We start from the raw sequence: 18,531 nt of genomic DNA, 5'->3' as shown, positions 1-18,531 counted from the left end.
TTGTGATAAAACGCATTCACATACTTTGATTGACTTGCATTAACAAGATGTTGAATGATTTGACGTTTGACATCTTCCAGGAGTCAAATGACTTCTAGAAGTTAAATCCAATAAACAAAAGCCGTTGTCAGCATTATCATGGCCTAGTTACAAAAAAAGCAAACATAAAGATGAGTTCATCTTCAATACCATATTGACATACAGTGATAAACAATAGTATCTAACTATGGACACATAGCAGCCTTTAAACACAGACATTTTGACATGATTTTATCACAAAGCTGCCTTGATGATCTCTTTTTCTTTTTTTTTTATCAGATCATACCAAAACAACATAATGGGTATGTTAAAGCACATCTGTGTGATTAGATTTATTTTTATCAATCAACTGCATCTTAAAAGACTAAATCAGTAAAACATAGTTTTCTCTTCAAATTAACCAGTGCCAACATAGTTATTTTGGTTTTTTTCAGTGTGGATGCTTGCCAGACCAGTATCCTTAATATACATCCTGTTAGGTCCCCGCCAGATTGGTCAACAAACTGTTTGGACCGCCTTATCACAGCGGGCTTGGACAGATTCACACCTCATTATGATCTCGTCAGGGTATGTTCAGGATGCCACATGGAGATTACTGTGAGTTGATCAAAGCACCAATGCAGAGCACTTTCTTTTTTTTTTCCCAGATGAAATCCAGCTGCCAACTTGAAAACAGACCCACCCATTTTGACACACACATAAAGTGTCCAGTTAACAAAAGTCTATATACATAGTTGGGCAAAAGGAGGAAGTCCATCTCAGACAGACACGCCATATCCTTAAGAAGGAAGTCAAGTAACAAGGTAAGACATTTCACTGAAGTTAAAGCAGTATTAAAAATTTTAAATGGCTTTGCAAAAGTCTTAATAGATGTTAACCATTATTTGCAGATTATCTTTGCTTATCAGTACAACATAACAATATGACATTTCTATTTCATTTATTTCTATTGCAACCTGCAGATCTTAACTGGGAAAAAGATGGGAAACGAGCAGTCAGTAAACATAGAAGAGCTATCCAAGGTAAAACAATGCAAATTACAAATTACAGGCTAAAAGTTGCACGTGCCATTTTCTATATTTGTTGACATCACTTACAAGATGCACACTTTTCCAAAACTCTAGCATGCACAGGTGACAGGTGAAAAAACTCTGCTTCTCTTTAAAGATAACCCATCTAGACTAGAAAGCACAATGCTGACATTGTTATTTACTCACAGAATGGGACAATTCCTGAAAAGCATGAGAATGGAACCGTGAATGGCATCTCTATAGAAGTCACATCTGGCGGACTGGAGATTAATGGTAAGTGAATTTTATTTTATTTTTAATTTCTCTTAGGATAAATAACATCCAAGCAATCTGTGATAATGTTCTGCCTGATCTTGAGTGGTGGTGTCACTGTGAAGCATGAGCAAATCAATGCTCAACACTGGCAAATTAAAGTCTTACTTAAGAATGAATTTTATTAATGTCAGACTGTTGTGTTTTACTGTATCACGCTTTATGCTGATATACTTTACGGTTCTCCTTCAATTAAAAAAAAGCAAATTAATTTTACAAATTTATTAGTGGTGATTAATCCTTTAATCCTTTTAATACTCTGCAAACACAGTGACTCCCAGTTGCACAGCGTCTGAGTAAACCACAGGTGTTTTCTCAGAAATTAACCAGGAGCAAGTATTTGACTTGTCAAGGTGTGGTGGTTTGTGTCTTCACTATAAAAATAAAATACTGTGGGATTCCCATGGCTCTTGACTGTTGATTCCTGAGATAACGTTCTCACACTGACTTGCCCGTGTTTACTAGCTCGTGGAAATTTTGCTGAATTTTATGGCAACTGTTTAAATTCTCTTTAAGCTAGAAGTAAAAATCACTCTACGGGCTAATACTAAATAAAATTACACTTATGTTTAAAAATAAATTCCATAAAACCCAGAAATGTTCATTTTGACCCTTTTAAGCTGACTCTTTAGGGGGATGTTTGTTAAGGTGGAAGTTCAAAGAAAAGGTCCAGAATCAGGAAATCGCTTTGTAATAGACATTTAATTAAGGTGTAATAAGGTGTGTCATTCAAACTGCAATATATTAAATAAATATTTCAAAGCTAAAAAAACAAAAACTATGTGCAGTATTTACAAGATTCAACAAATGATGTTGCCAGGTCCAGATGTCGCGGGGAGGAACTGATACATTTTAACAGGAATGATGTGCTTTGACGTTCCATGTTGCATTGCTGTGGTATTAGCCTTTGGTGAATGTGCTCCTATTACTGCCTAGCACATCATGGACGCGAAGTGAAGGATTATCTATGAGTTCCCATGACTTTGACATTTTTCGCCAAGCTCCACAATTTCCAGATTTATGGGCCTTGAGGATCACTTTGTTGAGTTTGTCGGTGTCCATAAAGGTGCCTAATGTAGTTTCCTTTGGTTAAAAGTAACAAAACACTTTCCCCAAATTAACTAAAGCTATGACGCGATGCACTTGTTAAGACTTAGAAGAGATATCAACTGAAATGGAACTAGAGCTGGGCTGCACTTTCATGCAATGCCAATTTGTACCACTAGGTGGTATAGTAAGTCCATGTAATCTTTATTTAAACAGACAAGTAATTTATTGTTGTTTACAATGGCAGCCTGGCAAAATGCAAAATATCCAGAAAAAGAAAGAAAGAAAGAAAGAAAGAAAGAAAGAAAGAAAGAAAGAAAGAAAGAAAGAAAGAAACCACCACAAGCACCACCACACATCTGAAAACATCTGAACACACCCAGTGGTAAAATGTTGCTACCTGGCAGTGAAAACTTTAAGTGAGTCTTTTTCCTGAAAAAAAAAAGAAATTTAGCCTGGGTTAGCAATAGTTTCAGTCCTTTGTTTCAATGTTTTTCCTGTATGTGGCATTTTGCTTATTTTGCCACTTTTTTATTTTTCAGGCAAAAGTGAAACTACAGTCTGCCAAAATGGCAAGGCCCACTCTTTAAACTCTGCCATACAATCAACTGATGTGATCGTCAAATCAGAGTGTCAACTTGATCTTGCCCAAGCTGTTTCTGAAGCTCCTGACACCAAAATCCAAGCCGTTTCTGATGCCCCTGACACCAAAATCCAAGCCGTTTCTGAAGCCTCTGACACCAAAATCCAAGCCGTTTCTGAAGCCTCTGACACCAACACCCAGAATGAAGAGGTCAAGAAAAGCAAAGGAGAAAAAGGTCGTCGTCATTTCGGCAAATTGTTCAAAAAGAAATCACAACCTAAAGCTGAACCTGAGACTGTTGAAGAGAAAGAAAAAGAGACACAGAGTGAAGATCAAACGGATGTAAGTGTTCCTCCCACTGAGCCACAGCAGGTGAGGGCACTTTTCATGTTTATTCTCATCAGATGAGTCTAGTTGTTTTTTTCTATTTGCCAACAAAACTGTGAAGAGACAAGCAGAGCAAGTCAGGTTACTTTGCATAGCACATTTTACACACAAGGGCAATTCAAAAGGATTTTCTAATGTACAGATGAATGGCCATTGAATGGATCTATGATGTATGTACTGCAATGAAAGTATGCAAAGACACAAATAAACTCATAGTAGAATTTTAAAGGTAATGGTAATGTTGCCATATCAATTAAAAGCAACGAGAAAAGGAAAAGTCTTTAGCTAAGTTTTAAAAACTGATCAATTATGATAACGCTCATGATGTGCAATAGACATCCATTGATTCTGAAAAACAACAACAATAATATAAATACATATAGCAGATACAATGCTTGCCCTTAATTAAAAAAAACATAAAATGGAACCACACATCTTCCTTTATTAGAGCGCACACACACACTGTGGTGTGTTTTTGAATTATGTTATTTTATCATTCTGCAGCTAACATGAACTAAAACAGAGTAAGCAGGAGTGCATATGCCCAAGGGTATAACCCTTTTTAAAAAATAAATAAATAAAGCAAGATAAATATGTCACACGTTGTTTGTCTTTGACAAAGATTAGTGGGCGTGGGCCTCTGCAGCACTGACGCCGACACCCACGACAGGAAATTCAGAGAGCACTGAGATGTGCCGCTCACATTGTTAGTTTTGATCTTATCATGGGATTTCCTGAGAATGTCTAAAAAAAGGGGGGGAAGCCACACTTTTTTATGTTGTGCTGTTTTTGTCAATTATCAGTTGACCAGATAGCCAGAAGACTCTTGGCATGATTAAAATTCCCTGATGTCGACTTTTAGCTGTGCAAAGAAAATTATTTTATTTTGTCAGCCTGCCAAACACTCCAAATCATCTTAGCAATGTAATGTAGTCCAACACACCGAGCACTATATGCATTTAACTATCTTTTTCCTTTTTGTTTTTGTTTTTTTTAGCTTTGTTTACAATGGGCAACATAATGTAGATTAGCGCTTATTTCAAAAAACAAACAACTAAATAAGCAAGTAAATAAATACAAATGTAAGCATGTTACACTACATGACTAATTTTTCTGATTACTCGTGATCAACCACACGATTATCATGCGTGCCCCGGGAAATAAACACAAGTTGTATGTTGGTTTACATAATTTAATATTCAAGTGGAGCGGAAGCTGCCGTTATAACTCATATTGACCATCGAGACGGAAATGAATGAACATTAAAAAGTTGAATTAGTAACATAAAAGCAGATATTTCAACACAAATGGGTGATGGTGACTTTACAGCCACAACTGTGGAGGATACACTGAGTGAACATGCCATTAGCAAAGCTGAGGAGCTTGTTAGAGACCCTTTAAAAGATGAAACCTCAACAATCAGAGCAGAGGGGCTTGAGAAATCTGACTCAAAAGACGACACTGTTGCAGAGGGAAAGACGAGAGAGAAAACTCTGGCAAAGGAGTTCACTTCCACCATTCCAGAAGCTGCAGCAAGTTGTGTCGAAGCAGTTTTGGCAGTTGCCTCTGACTGCGCAGTAATTGCGTCAGAGCTGGGAGTAGGTGAAGCAATTACTGAAGACAACAGTAAAGGAGCTGCAGACAAGTCAGCTGATGTAGTGCTGATTGAAACCGCTGAACCCGAATCTAATGCTGTCACTCCTGAGACCGGGGAAGCAAATGACATTACCTCCCTAGACAAAGAGGCAGTGACTGGAGTGACGGAAACAATCTCTGAGGTTGTTCATGAGAAGCCAAACTCCGCGGCCGCAAATGAAGACATGCCTGTAAAAGAAGCTGCTGTCCGTTTTCAGAATGGAAATCTAGTTAAGGGGGATCTGGCCCATGAGGAGGTCACTCCTGATGATGCACCACAGCTCAAGATGCGCTACAAATAAGTGAGCAAGACAATATTAGCCCTATAACTACCAATGAGTCTGGAGAAATGTTCGGTAGTTGTCCCAAAGAAGAAATTAATATTGCAGGAGCCTGAAGTTACTTCAAAATCTCCAGCAACTGAAGTCAATCCACATTGTATTCTAGAGATTATTATAGTAGACATCGAAGTTGAAGAACATGTGATAACTGAGATAGAAACAGAATCAAGAATTTGAACCACGCTTCAGGAGCCTGCAGTGGATAACAACAGCACCGTCAAAGAAGAGGACACAGCTTTTGTGCTTCTCTCTGGAGAACATGAAGAGCGTCTTTCCCATTCAGAACGAGCTTTTTCAGATCAAGCTTAAACAGTGGCAGACAGTGTTGAGGAAAATACTTCAGTCCAAGGTTTATCTACTGAAGGAGAGGTTGCAAGTTCTGAAAAAGCTGCAGAAGAAAGTGACATAGAAAAGGAAAAGGTTAAGAATCTAAAGATAATGAAAGCCATGACACACCTGAGCAAACCCATGTAATCTTAGAGGAAGCAGGACGAGAACCCAAGCCCTTTGTAAAGAAGATGGTAACAGTGAGGGTTAGGGTTTGTTTTTTGTTTTTGTTTTTTTCAGAAATCCTACAAATAATTGAAACAAACTTGAAGAACTAACAACTGAAGGACGCCACAGAAGATTTAGAGCCTTGTGTTTTAGTCTAAGAAGAATACTGAGGAGAATACTGCCCTGGAGAATGCTGATCAAGGATAGATGCTGTCATGTGTGATGTATATGTGAGCCTTGGGATTAAATCCTAAAAAGAATAATCCAACCTTGTTTTTGTTTTATTTCTCTAAATAGCCTGGCAAAGATAGTAGAGAACAAATAAAAATGAGTCACTATTTCTCATCCTTGAGACAACTGAAAATGAACATTTCACCTCTGAAGATTCTTAAACTGCCGTCTGATGAGCCTGTGGCAAAGTGTGCCGAAGCACTCCCAGGCCAGAAGTTGAATACACCTCTAGGTGGAGAGTGATACTGAAGAGATGCATGAGAGGCAGTGCAAACCGGATAGATTCAACATGTGATGTACAGAATTTCCCTAAGGCGTCTCAGTCACAAGCTCAAACACTGAATGTTTACCTCTTAGGTTTTAGTCACCTTTAGCTGTTGAGAAAAACAACAAGCCTGGTGACTGAAAGATAATTTCACCAGTCCTCCGTATTGTTGACATCCACGAGTCTTCAAACAAACAAATAAATTATGAATGAGCAGTGATCAATAAGCAGACACAGAAATATTAATTTGAAGTTTCCTTTTCTCATTCATTCATTATTTCAGTCAAACTGTGTTTAATGACAAATAATACTTAAAGGGACATATTGTGCTCATTCTGTGCTTTATGTTCTTAGAGATTTTATTCAATTCAATTCAGTTTTAATGGTATAGTACCAAATAACAACACTTACTCAAAGTCCTTTATATTGTACAGAGAAAACCCAACAAATGAGACGACCCCTTATGGGAAACACCCACTTGATAGAAGTGGGAAGGAAAAACTTGCTTTTAACAAGGAGAAACCTCCTGCAGAACCAGGCTCAGGGAGGGGCGGCCATCTGTTGTGACCGGTTAGGGGTTACAGAGAGAAGACGGGACAAAAGAAACTCCATGACAGAGAGCCAGTTTGACAATTAAGATAGAAGAGAATAAAAAATGATTAAATGCAAAGTGGTGTATAAATATAAAGAGAGTGAAAAGAAATGAGTGAAGATTATCTAACATGTCTAGTCTTTTTACACACAAAGTCTTGGTTTTTTTACACTTTCTCACACACACACACACACACACACACATCCAGCATATAATTATATATATATATATATATATATATAATTATATATATATATATATATATATATATATATATATATATATATATATATATATATATATATATATAAACAGCATGCATTTTTAATTTCTCTTTGATATTTGGGCTGATTGGGACCTGATGAATGTAAAAACAAAGAATTACCAGATCTTTTTTTTAACCTAATTATTGTTTCTAAGAAAAATAAGAGCCACATATGAGGATATTTGTTTAAAATTTCGATAGAACAGTTGCAATATAATGTCCTCGTAAGTGGATATCAGGCCCTTGTAGAGCAAAATTGAGTATTCTGGTCTAAATAACCCAAAATGTGATGTCCACATATGTGGACGCCAGGTCCTAGGAGGTTAAACAAAATATCCCTCTATTTACCTGTTCTGTATATAATACAGGAATGATTAATAGCAGCCACAATACATTTACGGTTACATAAAATTTAGCAGTACTTGCCACAGGGTTCACATCCTGGTGGTCATCAAAAACATCTTCAGCTTTACCAGAGCTAATTATCATCTGCTTAGATATATAACATAGATACAGATTTATTTGTAATTCTTCATTCTGTACATTTTGGTAACTGTTCAGTTATGTGTGGGCAACATTCATTAAGCAAATGCATTCACGGGGTAGGACGAACTGAACGTTATATATATGAAAATCAAGAGAACTGGTATTTAGAATAAATCTTTTTAAAAAGCAAATAGATGTTACTAATCACTGCACGGGTTCATACAAAGTCTTGTTCAGACTGCCACATTTGTTTAAGGACGAGATAGGCTGCATGCAGGCATACATACACTTTGATCAGTATAGTGCTGAAGATAAGGGCCCTCGTGTTCCTCACTTCATCCGCTGCTTACAGCAAACTTTTATGCTCTCTTTCCTCTGATTTAAACCTTCTGTCTTCTGATTGGCTGCCCCTCGTAAGTAGAATGTGGGTCTGGCTACTGTGAGCTGACCTGTGTGACGGAGGTCTATGTTGCTGGTCTCATTAACTGAAACTTTGGCAACATTTATTTTGGTGCTTGTAACGGAAAATATGGAAAAGCAAAATAGCCCACCTCTACAGTTTCTAATGGGATAATAAATTGGGCCAAAATAATGTATCAAGATTACTGCAAGAAAAGGCAAAAAATGTATAAATGAATTGACATTGGTTCAGTTCACATATTTTATAGACGCACACCATATGGGCATAGCTAGGTATTTGGTTTTCCTGACATTTCTCGAGAAATAACTCTCACACATTGTTGAATATCAATGACTGAGGGGTGGGACACACACATTAATAAAAGGGTGATTGTTGACAATGCCCCGAGTAGGCAGAGGCATGGTTGGAATTGTGCTCCCATCTCAATACTGCGATTAAGACACTCACTGCTTACATATCAGCTCCGCTCTGCTCTAACATAATTCTCAAAGGCGAATTCTTTTGTCATGGTGCACAGGAGACAGCTAACCTAAACCAAGAGCCCGAATCATTAAAGGAGCCAGAGAGGGTGACTCCAGTCTCCAGTCCCAAGGAAGAAAACGTTCCTGAAACTGACAACGGAGACAGTGAGCCCGTGGAAAGCAAAGAGGAGAGTAACCCAGAAGAGAATCCAGTTATGAACTTCTTCAAAACCCTAGTAAGTGGCATCATTTGGCAATTTAAGCTGACTTTTTATGCTCCTGCTATTTCTGTTTATCATGTCAAATTAGACTATTTGGGGGGAAAGGGAAAGAACACATGTACTTTTTATCTGCTTCTTTTTCTGAAGAGAAACAGGCAAAAAAACAAAACAAAAAACTAAAATGAGGTTAATGCGTCTTCCAGTCGTGCCCCAGTCAAAGTGATATGTGTGGTCATTTTTCCAATCATTTAGCAGTAATAAGTAGTAATACGCTTGAAAATGTTTCATTAGTTTGTGTGTATTTTTGATTTTTTTTTTTTTTGTTCTATGTAGTGATAGGGGAAGGCGGTATAACTGTATATGACATTAAGTGCAACCGTAGCAAAATCTGCCATCATGACAGTGCCAGATGGAAAAGTTGCAACAAGCAGCTATTGTATTTCCTCTTCATCATGCTGCCTTTTGGATTCATGCCGTTTTAAAGAGTTGCCATTGCCCTAGCCCCATGCTAATCAAGTCTTTGAACATGCGGGAATGTGGTGGCCTATTGTTCATCCCATAGTGTGAGCTCACAAGGGAGGCCTGTGCGGTTGGAAGTCGAGATTTGTGAAGATAGAGCGAGGGCAGGCCTACGCCATCTCCGGAGCACAATGGCTGTCACAATGGCAGCGCATGTACTGTATGTGCTCTGTCAGGGACCTCTGTGGGCCTCAGTTAGCTTACCATAAAGGCCTATGTCTGCATTCATGAAAGGCTTCTGTTTTATCCAAATAATTATTTTTCTGTCTCATCAACTGTATCCCCCTGGCACTTTGCTTTTCACACTGCTTAACCGCCACATACATAGTGCTCCACAATGCTTACACAGTTCACATTTAAAGATTACGATTTTTTTCTCTTGTGTTTTTATGTGGATCACGGCACAAAAAATAAAGACGGTTCATTTTTATTCCTCTGTTGCACAGGTGACCCCTACTAAAACGTCCAAAAAGGAAACGGCTACTCCCGATGCCGCTAAAGATAAGGTGAACAGAGGTTCATTTTAACCTATCACTCTCTGCTGCTTTTATCAAACCATATCTCTGATTATCTAATACAGAAGCTATACAATGAGCTGTCACGCCCTCGTCTGTTCTGTTTCTGTTGCTTGAACTAAGGATGCTCCTGAATTTAAAAAGTAACATTTATTTTTAAAAGGTGGTTTATTTTTGCAGAATTTGTGCATAAAGCTTTTTTTTTTTGCATCCTTTGTTTGCTTCAGTTTAACCTTTTTTATAAATGCTTTCTTTTCTGTTGCAAAATAGTCCCAGAAGGAGACCCAACCAGCGGCAACCACTACTGTGAGCATATAACCCATAAGTTTTGATTCCCATAACCATAATCTTGCACTTCACATTAAATGTATATATTTACTACACACGGTGGGTTTATTTAATTTCCGGATACGATGTCTTATTTGCTCATTTTACAAAGCAATGCATTTTTATTGGGTGAAACTGGAAGGAAATACAGTTGCTGATATCATATCTGACAAAACTGCTACATCAAAAATGTCTTTGCAGTTTAAGAGGGCTGTGTAAACCATTGCTTTAACAGCCCCTCTCTTACTTCAATAGGTTGCACAAATATCTGAACCGCCTGCAGCACCCAAAGGAATGTCTGTCCCACCACCCCCACCTCCAGAGCCACCGAAAATGGAAATCAAAGGAGAGCCAACTGCCAAACCTGTAAAGGCCTCGGTGAAAGAAGAACCTAAAGCTGCTGGAAAGGCTCCTGTGTCCTCGAAAGGAAAATCAGCCAAAGATACTCTGAGCAAATTTTTCCGCCAGAAGGTAAACAAACAGCTTTAACTGCAGATTACAAGATCCAATCACTATTTTAAGGAATAGCTATTCATGTAGACACTCACTGCATGTTCAATGAGAACACAGTGTGAAACATACTGTATGTCAGTTTGAGGTATTGCTAGGAGTCAAGACCTCCAAAAGCAATGGTGCTTCAGCAAGTGGAGCCAAAGCCCCGGGCAAGACTGCAGCAGTGGTACAGTAAATGATCATATTCTCAAACTGACCATGGCTCATCAGTTACTAACCGAACAAGAGCTCATTTGTCCAGAGGCACCAGAAATTTGCAATTTACTGTTTCCTAATCGGAGCTATAGTTTTGTGAAGTAGCATTGGTCCTGTGCTGAAACCTTTTCTCTTGGGAGAATCAGGTTTTCTTATTTGTTGTGAATAAGATAAGAAGAATGACGTCGTCCTTACGTTTTTGCATAATACATAAAGACAAAAATAAAAGATCGTAGCTTTAGCATAAGGAGCAGAAGCAGGGACAAAGGGCTAACAAGGCTCATCAGCACCCACCAGCACCACAAATACTCACCCACAACACTGCATCTCCTTTCTTTTAACCGCACTGACCGTTAAGTCACATTTGCATCACTGTGAGCTCAACGAGAAGCCATTACATTTAGCTGCTGCCCAGAAAAGGTGTTATAGGGCATAACTACAAGTTTCCGTAGAGCCAAAATAAACAACATGTGTATTTTAAAATAAAAAAAGGCTTTAATTTACAAGATCAAATCGTTATGTTGTTACATTTTTGAGCATCCTTTTTTTTCTTTTTTCTTGCTGGATTTTGTCCCATATTTAAACACAGATCAACCCAACACCTTTCATTTCAGCCCGTTCTCACTCCCGAGGCGTAACATGCCGACGTTTTGTCACGTCCCGGGGCGTTCCTGAGGAACGCGAAAGGAGACCTTCGGCGTTCTTATGGTACGCAGCGGGTTATGGCCGAAATCCAGTGCAATGACGCTCCCGCGGTAATAGACGTTCCAGCCCTGTATTCCAGCCCTAACAATAACCTTTTTCCTGACCTTAACCATGACATTAATTATGTTAAATAGCATGTTTCTAAGCGATTTGAAGAAAAAGAGCGAACATGTGTAGATTGAGTCCATACGGTTCTCATATTTCCTCATTTTTCCGAGGTCGTCATTTAGGAACGTGGTGGGTAGCCGAAAACGTAATATGTTGACGATTTGTCACCTAGCCTAAAATGTGACGCTTTGGGAGTGAGAACGTGTTGTTCATTTACATACTGAAGAATTACAAGCTACCAAGACAGCAATAAACAAAAATAAATAAATAAAAAGTTTAAATAAACAGACAAACAACATGAAGAGGGTAAAATTTCCAACATACATGCGCTAACAGTAAGTGGAGGAAAAAATTAATTGCTATCTGAAATAATTAAAAAGACAACATTTCATGAAAAAGAATCACATTTACAACAATTAAACTAAACATAAGTGAGTAAAATAGATTACAACACACACACCCCAAAAAACACAACAAACTTTTACTTAGTAAAATAAACTAAAACAAGTAATATCCCTGATGAATATTTTAAGATTCTCCCAGATTCGATCAAAGTGATTTGGAGTACACAATCTATAAACTGGTTTTGTCCTGCACTTTGGACCTTCTGCAGTAAGTGACTCATGCCAGAGGAGCTGTGGGGCTGTGCCATGGGCGTAACTATCTGCTGAACATTGGGGGGGGGGGGGGGGGGGGTCAAGACCTCTGTCTAAATAAATAAATCACTCTGGGTAAATTCCCAGATGATTAAACATGCAACTATTTTGCTGGTAATAACGGAAATGAGTAAAGTGAATCAACAGCCTTAACAGAGTTACTTTGGCTGGGTCTGATTATTGGGGGGGGGGGGGGGGGGGGGGGGGGGGGGGGGGTCATAACCTCCCTAACCCCCCTGGAAATTACACCCCTGGGTTGTGCTGACATTACAGTGTGGAGCTCTTTCTGACTCTTCTAATGCATTTGAACTTCCTTAACCGGTTGATACAAGTCACCATTCATTGTCATGTTAACATAGTGAGTCCATAAATACAACTTTTCATGTGTTTTGAGGTTCTGAATTCCTTTTGCATTTCGCTGTCCTGCAGACAATCATTCATGTGCAACAGTCAGCTGTAGGAGTAGAGGTACAGCCAGGTGTAAACTTACATGTGAACTCGAGCCTGCTTAATCTTCCCAGCTGCATTCAGGGAATGTTACATTAATGTATTGAGATGTGAACATGAATCTACCGCACACAAGCCTTGCTGGAGACGGACGACTGGATAATTGCAAAGCATCTTGCCTGAGTTACATAACAAACATGCTTTATGGTTAATTACAGGGTTTGAAATGTTCATCGCAATTTGCATCTGTGCAGAATAAAATAACAGTTTTGCTCTACAGGAGACACCAGTGGAGGTGCCAGCGCCTGTTGTAGAAGTGCAGGTAAATTAAAGGCAACTTCTCACTCTTGGGGCTTTGTACTCTTTTAGGGAGTGGAATGGTCTTTTGAGCCTCTGATTACACCACGTACCCTCTTCCAAAGCTGTTTTTGTATGTAAAGATTCATTTCTATTTGCTTAGATTCAAAATGAGGTTGAACCTCAGGAGGCAGCAGCAGTGGGGGAAGAGCCTGTTGTAGAAGTGCAGGTAAATGAGCAAGAAGTGCTCAGGAATATTAATTCCTGATTTTCTTCACTCTGCAGGCACCTCTGCAATAATGTTGCCACACCTATATGGTACCATAACATTTCCCACATTTACTCTTTGTAATTCATCCATTTTTTAAATAATTGTATCGCATCACATCCCAAACTGTGCAGATTAAACAACCCCCATTATGGCACAAAATGAGTAAGATATAAGATTTAATGACTATCACTGTTTATGCTCTTCCAATTCAGGATATAACAAATAACTCTCCCTTTTCTGTAGATAAAGGAAGAGGTACCACAACCAGTGGTAGAAACTGAGGTAAATTAGTGGTGTTTAATGTTCTGGGAAAGCTTTTTTTCTTTTCTTATGTTTCTTTTAATAGTTAGGGGAGATGAGTGGCTATAAAATAACCATAAGAGTCACTTTGATAATCACACTATGTGTGAGGCCAAAGTACCAAGATGGCTGACTGAGCTTTAGCAGAAAGACTACAAGTACGAGGAAGCAGTCTTGCAGCCTTGCGCTGTTCAATCTGGGGTTATGTGACTCTTCTTTTCTTACTTTTGTAAAGAATTAAAGTTTTCCCAAAATGTTTAACTAGTTGTTTCTTTAAAAGTGGACATCCTTGAAATGTAAAGTGAATATTGATGGGCTTTACCTTCTTCCTCTTTCTTCCTCTTTACAGATTTTGGCTTTTGCGCTTGACAATGTGGACTTCCTCACTAGTTCTTATCTTGATCTGATTATATGCTGTCTCTCTACTCTGATCACAGATATCTTTTTACTGCTCTACCTCCTCTTTCATGTCACAGATGGAAGCGCCTACTCTCACTCTGTCACCTAAATTGATGAGCATCCCTTTGATTTTTTTCCCTTTTTTTTTTTTAGTAAATATTCATGATACATATTTTTCTTTTTCCTGCTTTGGTTAAAGACGGTGGATTCCTCAAAAGCTGGCACCCAGGAGGCTGCTGCAAAACCAGAGCCGCCACCACCTGCTCAGGAAGAAAAGAAAAGCGCCTCAAAATCCCCATTCCTTTCTTTCTTCAAGCCCCAAGTAAGAACCTATTCCCATAAACATTTATAAGATCTCTGAAAAGAAACAACTCTGAAATACATTAGGCATGAATTGTGGTGAAATTACAGAATGGTAAGTAACAGGTTAATGTGAATTTGAGGTACTATTAGATCACATGACCACAAAAGTCCAGGCAGCCTCCACAAGTGGAGTTCGGCTCCTCAGGAAAACTACTGGACTGGTAAATACATGGAATACGTTGCCTCTTGCAAACAGATGCATTATTAACCAGAGTAATTTCATCAATTACGTCTGGTATTAAAACATGCTCTAAACAACTTCTTTGCCAGAAGCCTTTTTCTCCATTTGCTGTTATCTTTGAGCATATGTCGTCATCCCTCGTGATGTTGCGCATGATGTCGTGTCCTAACAGCAGATGTACATTTTAATCCCACTTCATGTGCCACCTCAAAGTCCATCTGCACTTAACGAGTGAAGTGTATGAGCCACCGGTGTGTGAATCTCCAGCCCGTCAAGGACTGAAATAATTGAATGCTTCATTATGTGCCGCGACACTTTTAGGCTGCTGAGCCCAAGAAGGTGACCCCAACCCCACCTGCAGCGGCGGAGGCAGCTCAAGCAGTTAAAGCCAAGGAGGAACCTAAAGTGGCAGCCAAGTCTTCAGAGCAAGCTGCAGATAACAAACCAGCCTCTGTGCCTTCCCAAGCTGGCGATGATGCAGCCTGTGTGCCCAAAAAACTGGAAAAGAGGAACTCCATTCAGCTATTCTTTAAAAATCTGGTAAGAAGAACATTACTTTCCCCAGATATTAACATTAGAAACATGCACAACATCCTTATAATATATTATCACTGCATAGTGCAAAGTATTTTTGTATTATCCCCACTAGATGGCAGCAGACACTTAAGGTGTATGCTCCACATTACTGAAAACAAAGCGGACTGATATAACACATCTGGAAATGCAGTTTAGTTATAGGACAGTTACCGTTACTTAAATGTAACAAATTTAGTCAGAGTCCAGTTTAATACATTTGATGCCTGTGAAGGAAATTAATAAAGTTTATTTTTAACTAAAAAAAACAATTAAAGCTTATAAAAGACAAAAAAATAAATAAAAATTGATATTGAACAAGTTGCATTTAATAAAGACAAATTAAAGACACTGCAACAAAATGTGCCATCTTCTCCCTGCAAACTGTAGACTCAGAAACGTCCTTCTACAGACGCCGGAGTCCAGACAGAGCCACTGACCGCTGCTCAAGGAGCTGAGAAAGCCAAATGAGACCAGAAGCAACCCTTACGTTTTCCTGTACAGTCTCCTTCCCTCCTTCTCACTTGTACTCAGTCCTTCTTTTTCTCTCTTATCACCTTCTTGAATCCCCTGAGTTACTTTGATTACTTTGTTTTTTAATTGTTACTGCTTAAAAGTCACAATAGCAATGGTAAGATTTTGGAAGAATAAAGGAAAGTGGACAGAACAGTTAGCAGGGAGTTGAACTTGTGGAGATTTAAAATGGTCAGAGGTTGCTTGGACATATTTTTTGTCACATAAATGTGACATTTTCTACAGACGTTCAAAATGACTTTTCTCTGTTTTGCAATCTAACATACTGGGCTTATGCAATATATAGTGCCATGCTTTGCCTTGAACAACTATTATGTGTTAAATCGATAAAACTCAATGTCATATAGGTTCTATTTTTACACTTCACACCAGAGAATTCACGCAGTTAAGGTAATGCAGTGGTTAACATGAAGGACGTAGGTATGAGTCATAGAAATGCTCTTAATGGAGCTGGTCTAAGGAGTATTAAAGTTTATATAGCAGAGTGTGCTTACCGATTTTTGAACTCTATGCAAGTTATATGTGGACTAAAACAAAAAGGTACATGCCAGAACAGCTATCTTTTAGCTTATATGGGACATCACAATCTCTACTGATCTTTGGGGAACTGATTGTAAATACTCAACAAATGCTTAAAAATGCATGCGAGGTATTGAAACGGTGTCTTTGTGCAAATGTGTCCTTGTGGTACGCTCTGCATTACTCATAAATCACAACCGAGAAGCTTTTTATTTTGATTTTAGCACTTTGTCTCGCGTCAACTAACAAAAGTTTTCCGGCGTAAGTAAACTGTGTCAGACGTATGTGCAATTAATGTGACGCTGTAGTTTGTCGTTATGTAGTGTGCATGTGAAACTCGAGCTATCCTGAAGACAATAAATGCAAATAAATATACCACATGCCTGTTTTGCTTCAGAGTTTTCCTTTTTAATGTAAGCTATAAAAGCATGAGGAGCGTTATCGAGAATAATTGGATGTTCCAGCAATTTAAAAAACAAAGAAGAAGATGACCAGGCATGTCTGGCCAAAAAATAAATAAATAAAAGATGCCTCTATTGCATGAGCAGTGTCATAGCAACCATATTTATGCATATAAGAGTGCAGCAAAGGTGTAGCGTATCACTCTCCACCCAATCTGGGTGTTAAGCCAAATACTGTAAGTCTGACTCATGTTCGTGAAGATGTCTGACAAATCAAAGGAAAAACCTGATCCATTGACCCCTTTGGTGAGAGGATGTGGTGGTTGCATGGCAACATTTTTATATAGGGCAGAGACGGTGCAAATCATTATAAGATTATGGGGAGCCATCTCAACCCTTTATTATGATGAAATGCTTCTGTTGGGAGTGGCCTCTTCCAAGATGGCACCTCGAGCCACAAGTATGTACAAGAATTCAAATCGCATTCTGTGGCCTTCGCTGTCAACAGATCGGTTTCCATTTGAATGAGTGGTCTAACATGCTAGACAGCTGGCTAACGCGCCGCCATGGTCAAAAAAAACAAGTTAGGGAGTGTGTTTTGGAAATGGTTTTCCTCTTTTGTTTGTTTTTCCTTTAATTTGTCACACACTTGTATATATTTGTAATGCCAACAAATAAATGTTTGTTAACTGGAGAAAAAGCAAATTAACCAGAGTAGAGGTCATATTTTTATTTTCGACAGACAGATGGCTGTTGGACATTACTGCTGAGTTTTAGTGTCTGTGAGGCATACCTTGGAGATAGAAATTGTAAAATAAGATCTAAGGAATTTGATATTTCAGGTAAAAGAAGACCTCAAATCATCTTCTCCTTTTATGATGTAATTTCTATGATTGATGGCGCAGTGTGCAGCCTCTGGAAGGATGTGTTTTAGATAGAAGTGTCTGAGAACCACTATTCACCCACCATTAAGTGATGAGTCGCAGCCCCCGAAGGCATAACTCACACTGCTCCTTTGTTATCAATGAGGCACACTATTCTTGTATTACTGTCTATAATAGGTGTGATCATTTTAAATTGTGCATCAAAGTAATTGCCACGGCACTGAGGGAGAAAAAGTGAGGTACTGCTGCTTGCACAGCTTAAGACACGTGCTCCATTGTCTCTCCTTTCCCTGGAGGAATGTCTCAATTAAGATACACTGTGACGACTTTGCCAGCAGTTTTGTTTATGTGTGAAGAGCTCATTTTCATTAGCAAACAGAGTATAGTGTTGATGAATCTGGGAGGGAGGAGTTCTGACTGAGTTTTAATGAGACGGAAGTGAAGAGGAAAGCAAAACTACTCGCACATCTCGCTTAGATTACTAAAACTAATTGGAAGAGTGACTAAAAAGATGCCCTTACACAACACTTTAACTGGAAATCACAAGCAACTTTGTGGCCTTGCTAACAGTTCCAGATGTTTTAAACTTCCTTGTGCAGTTATTTAGAAATTTGCTCAGCCTTTTCTGTATTTAGCGACTTGGCAAATAACAGTGAAGATGATGATAACAGCTGCATGCCCCTACACGCAGCGTTCTGGGAGTGAGAGTTAAAGGAACTCTTTTTCCATACAGTTGGGAAAGTGATTGCGCGTCACAAGGACTAGTCGGTCCCTTTTTTTTTTCTTTTTTTTTTTGCACAATCACATACGCTAATGACCTAAAAAGGCTTATTAATAAAGAGATAGTTCCCAAGTATGGATTTAACAATGCATGGACTGTACACAGTGCAGCAGATTTTCTCAGCCACCATGTTGCTGCAGTTCATCCTAGGACAATGCATGTGACTGTGTGAATGCACTGAGCTCAGAGGGGGTGAAACAGGGGAAGAGTGGGAGGAGAGGCCTGATAGGA

The 18,531-nt window shown here is 38.8% G+C and overlaps 2 protein-coding genes across 5 annotated transcripts; both read left to right on the top strand.

The window, feature by feature from the left end:
- Positions 1–595: 595 nt before the first annotated feature.
- On the top strand, positions 596–16,609 carry bcas1 (brain enriched myelin associated protein 1). 4 transcript variants are annotated; one of them, XM_085146371.1, is made up of 16 exons: positions 596–842; positions 1,002–1,061; positions 1,259–1,343; positions 2,972–3,384; positions 8,648–8,827; positions 9,778–9,837; positions 10,117–10,152; positions 10,429–10,644; positions 10,766–10,852; positions 13,078–13,119; positions 13,258–13,323; positions 13,609–13,647; positions 14,264–14,386; positions 14,508–14,588; positions 14,930–15,148; positions 15,572–16,609. In XM_085146371.1, the coding sequence occupies exons 2-16, from the start codon at positions 1,020–1,022 to the stop codon at positions 15,650–15,652; spliced, it is 1,770 nt and encodes a 589-aa protein (XP_085002497.1). In that variant the 5' UTR covers positions 596–842; positions 1,002–1,019; the 3' UTR covers positions 15,653–16,609. The 4 variants fall into 4 exon arrangements, with proteins under 4 accessions (XP_085002497.1, XP_085002499.1, XP_085002498.1 ...); XM_085146373.1 differs by lacking the exon at positions 10,766–10,852 and having other exon boundaries at positions 598–842; XM_085146372.1 differs by lacking the exon at positions 14,508–14,588 and having other exon boundaries at positions 598–842.
- On the top strand, positions 3,392–7,154 carry LOC146494249 (uncharacterized). The gene has a single exon (XM_085146375.1). The coding sequence runs from the start codon at positions 4,707–4,709 to the stop codon at positions 5,334–5,336; it is 630 nt and encodes a 209-aa protein (XP_085002501.1). The 5' UTR covers positions 3,392–4,706; the 3' UTR covers positions 5,337–7,154.
- Positions 16,610–18,531: the final 1,922 nt, after the last annotated feature.

The sequence above is a fragment of the Neolamprologus multifasciatus genome, chromosome 20 (genome assembly GCF_963576455.1).
Source record: "Neolamprologus multifasciatus chromosome 20, fNeoMul1.2, whole genome shotgun sequence".
Lineage (NCBI taxonomy): Eukaryota > Metazoa > Chordata > Actinopteri > Cichliformes > Cichlidae > Neolamprologus > Neolamprologus multifasciatus.
Note: the sequence above shows the minus strand (reverse complement) of the source record. Positions and strands in the feature narration are given on the sequence as shown.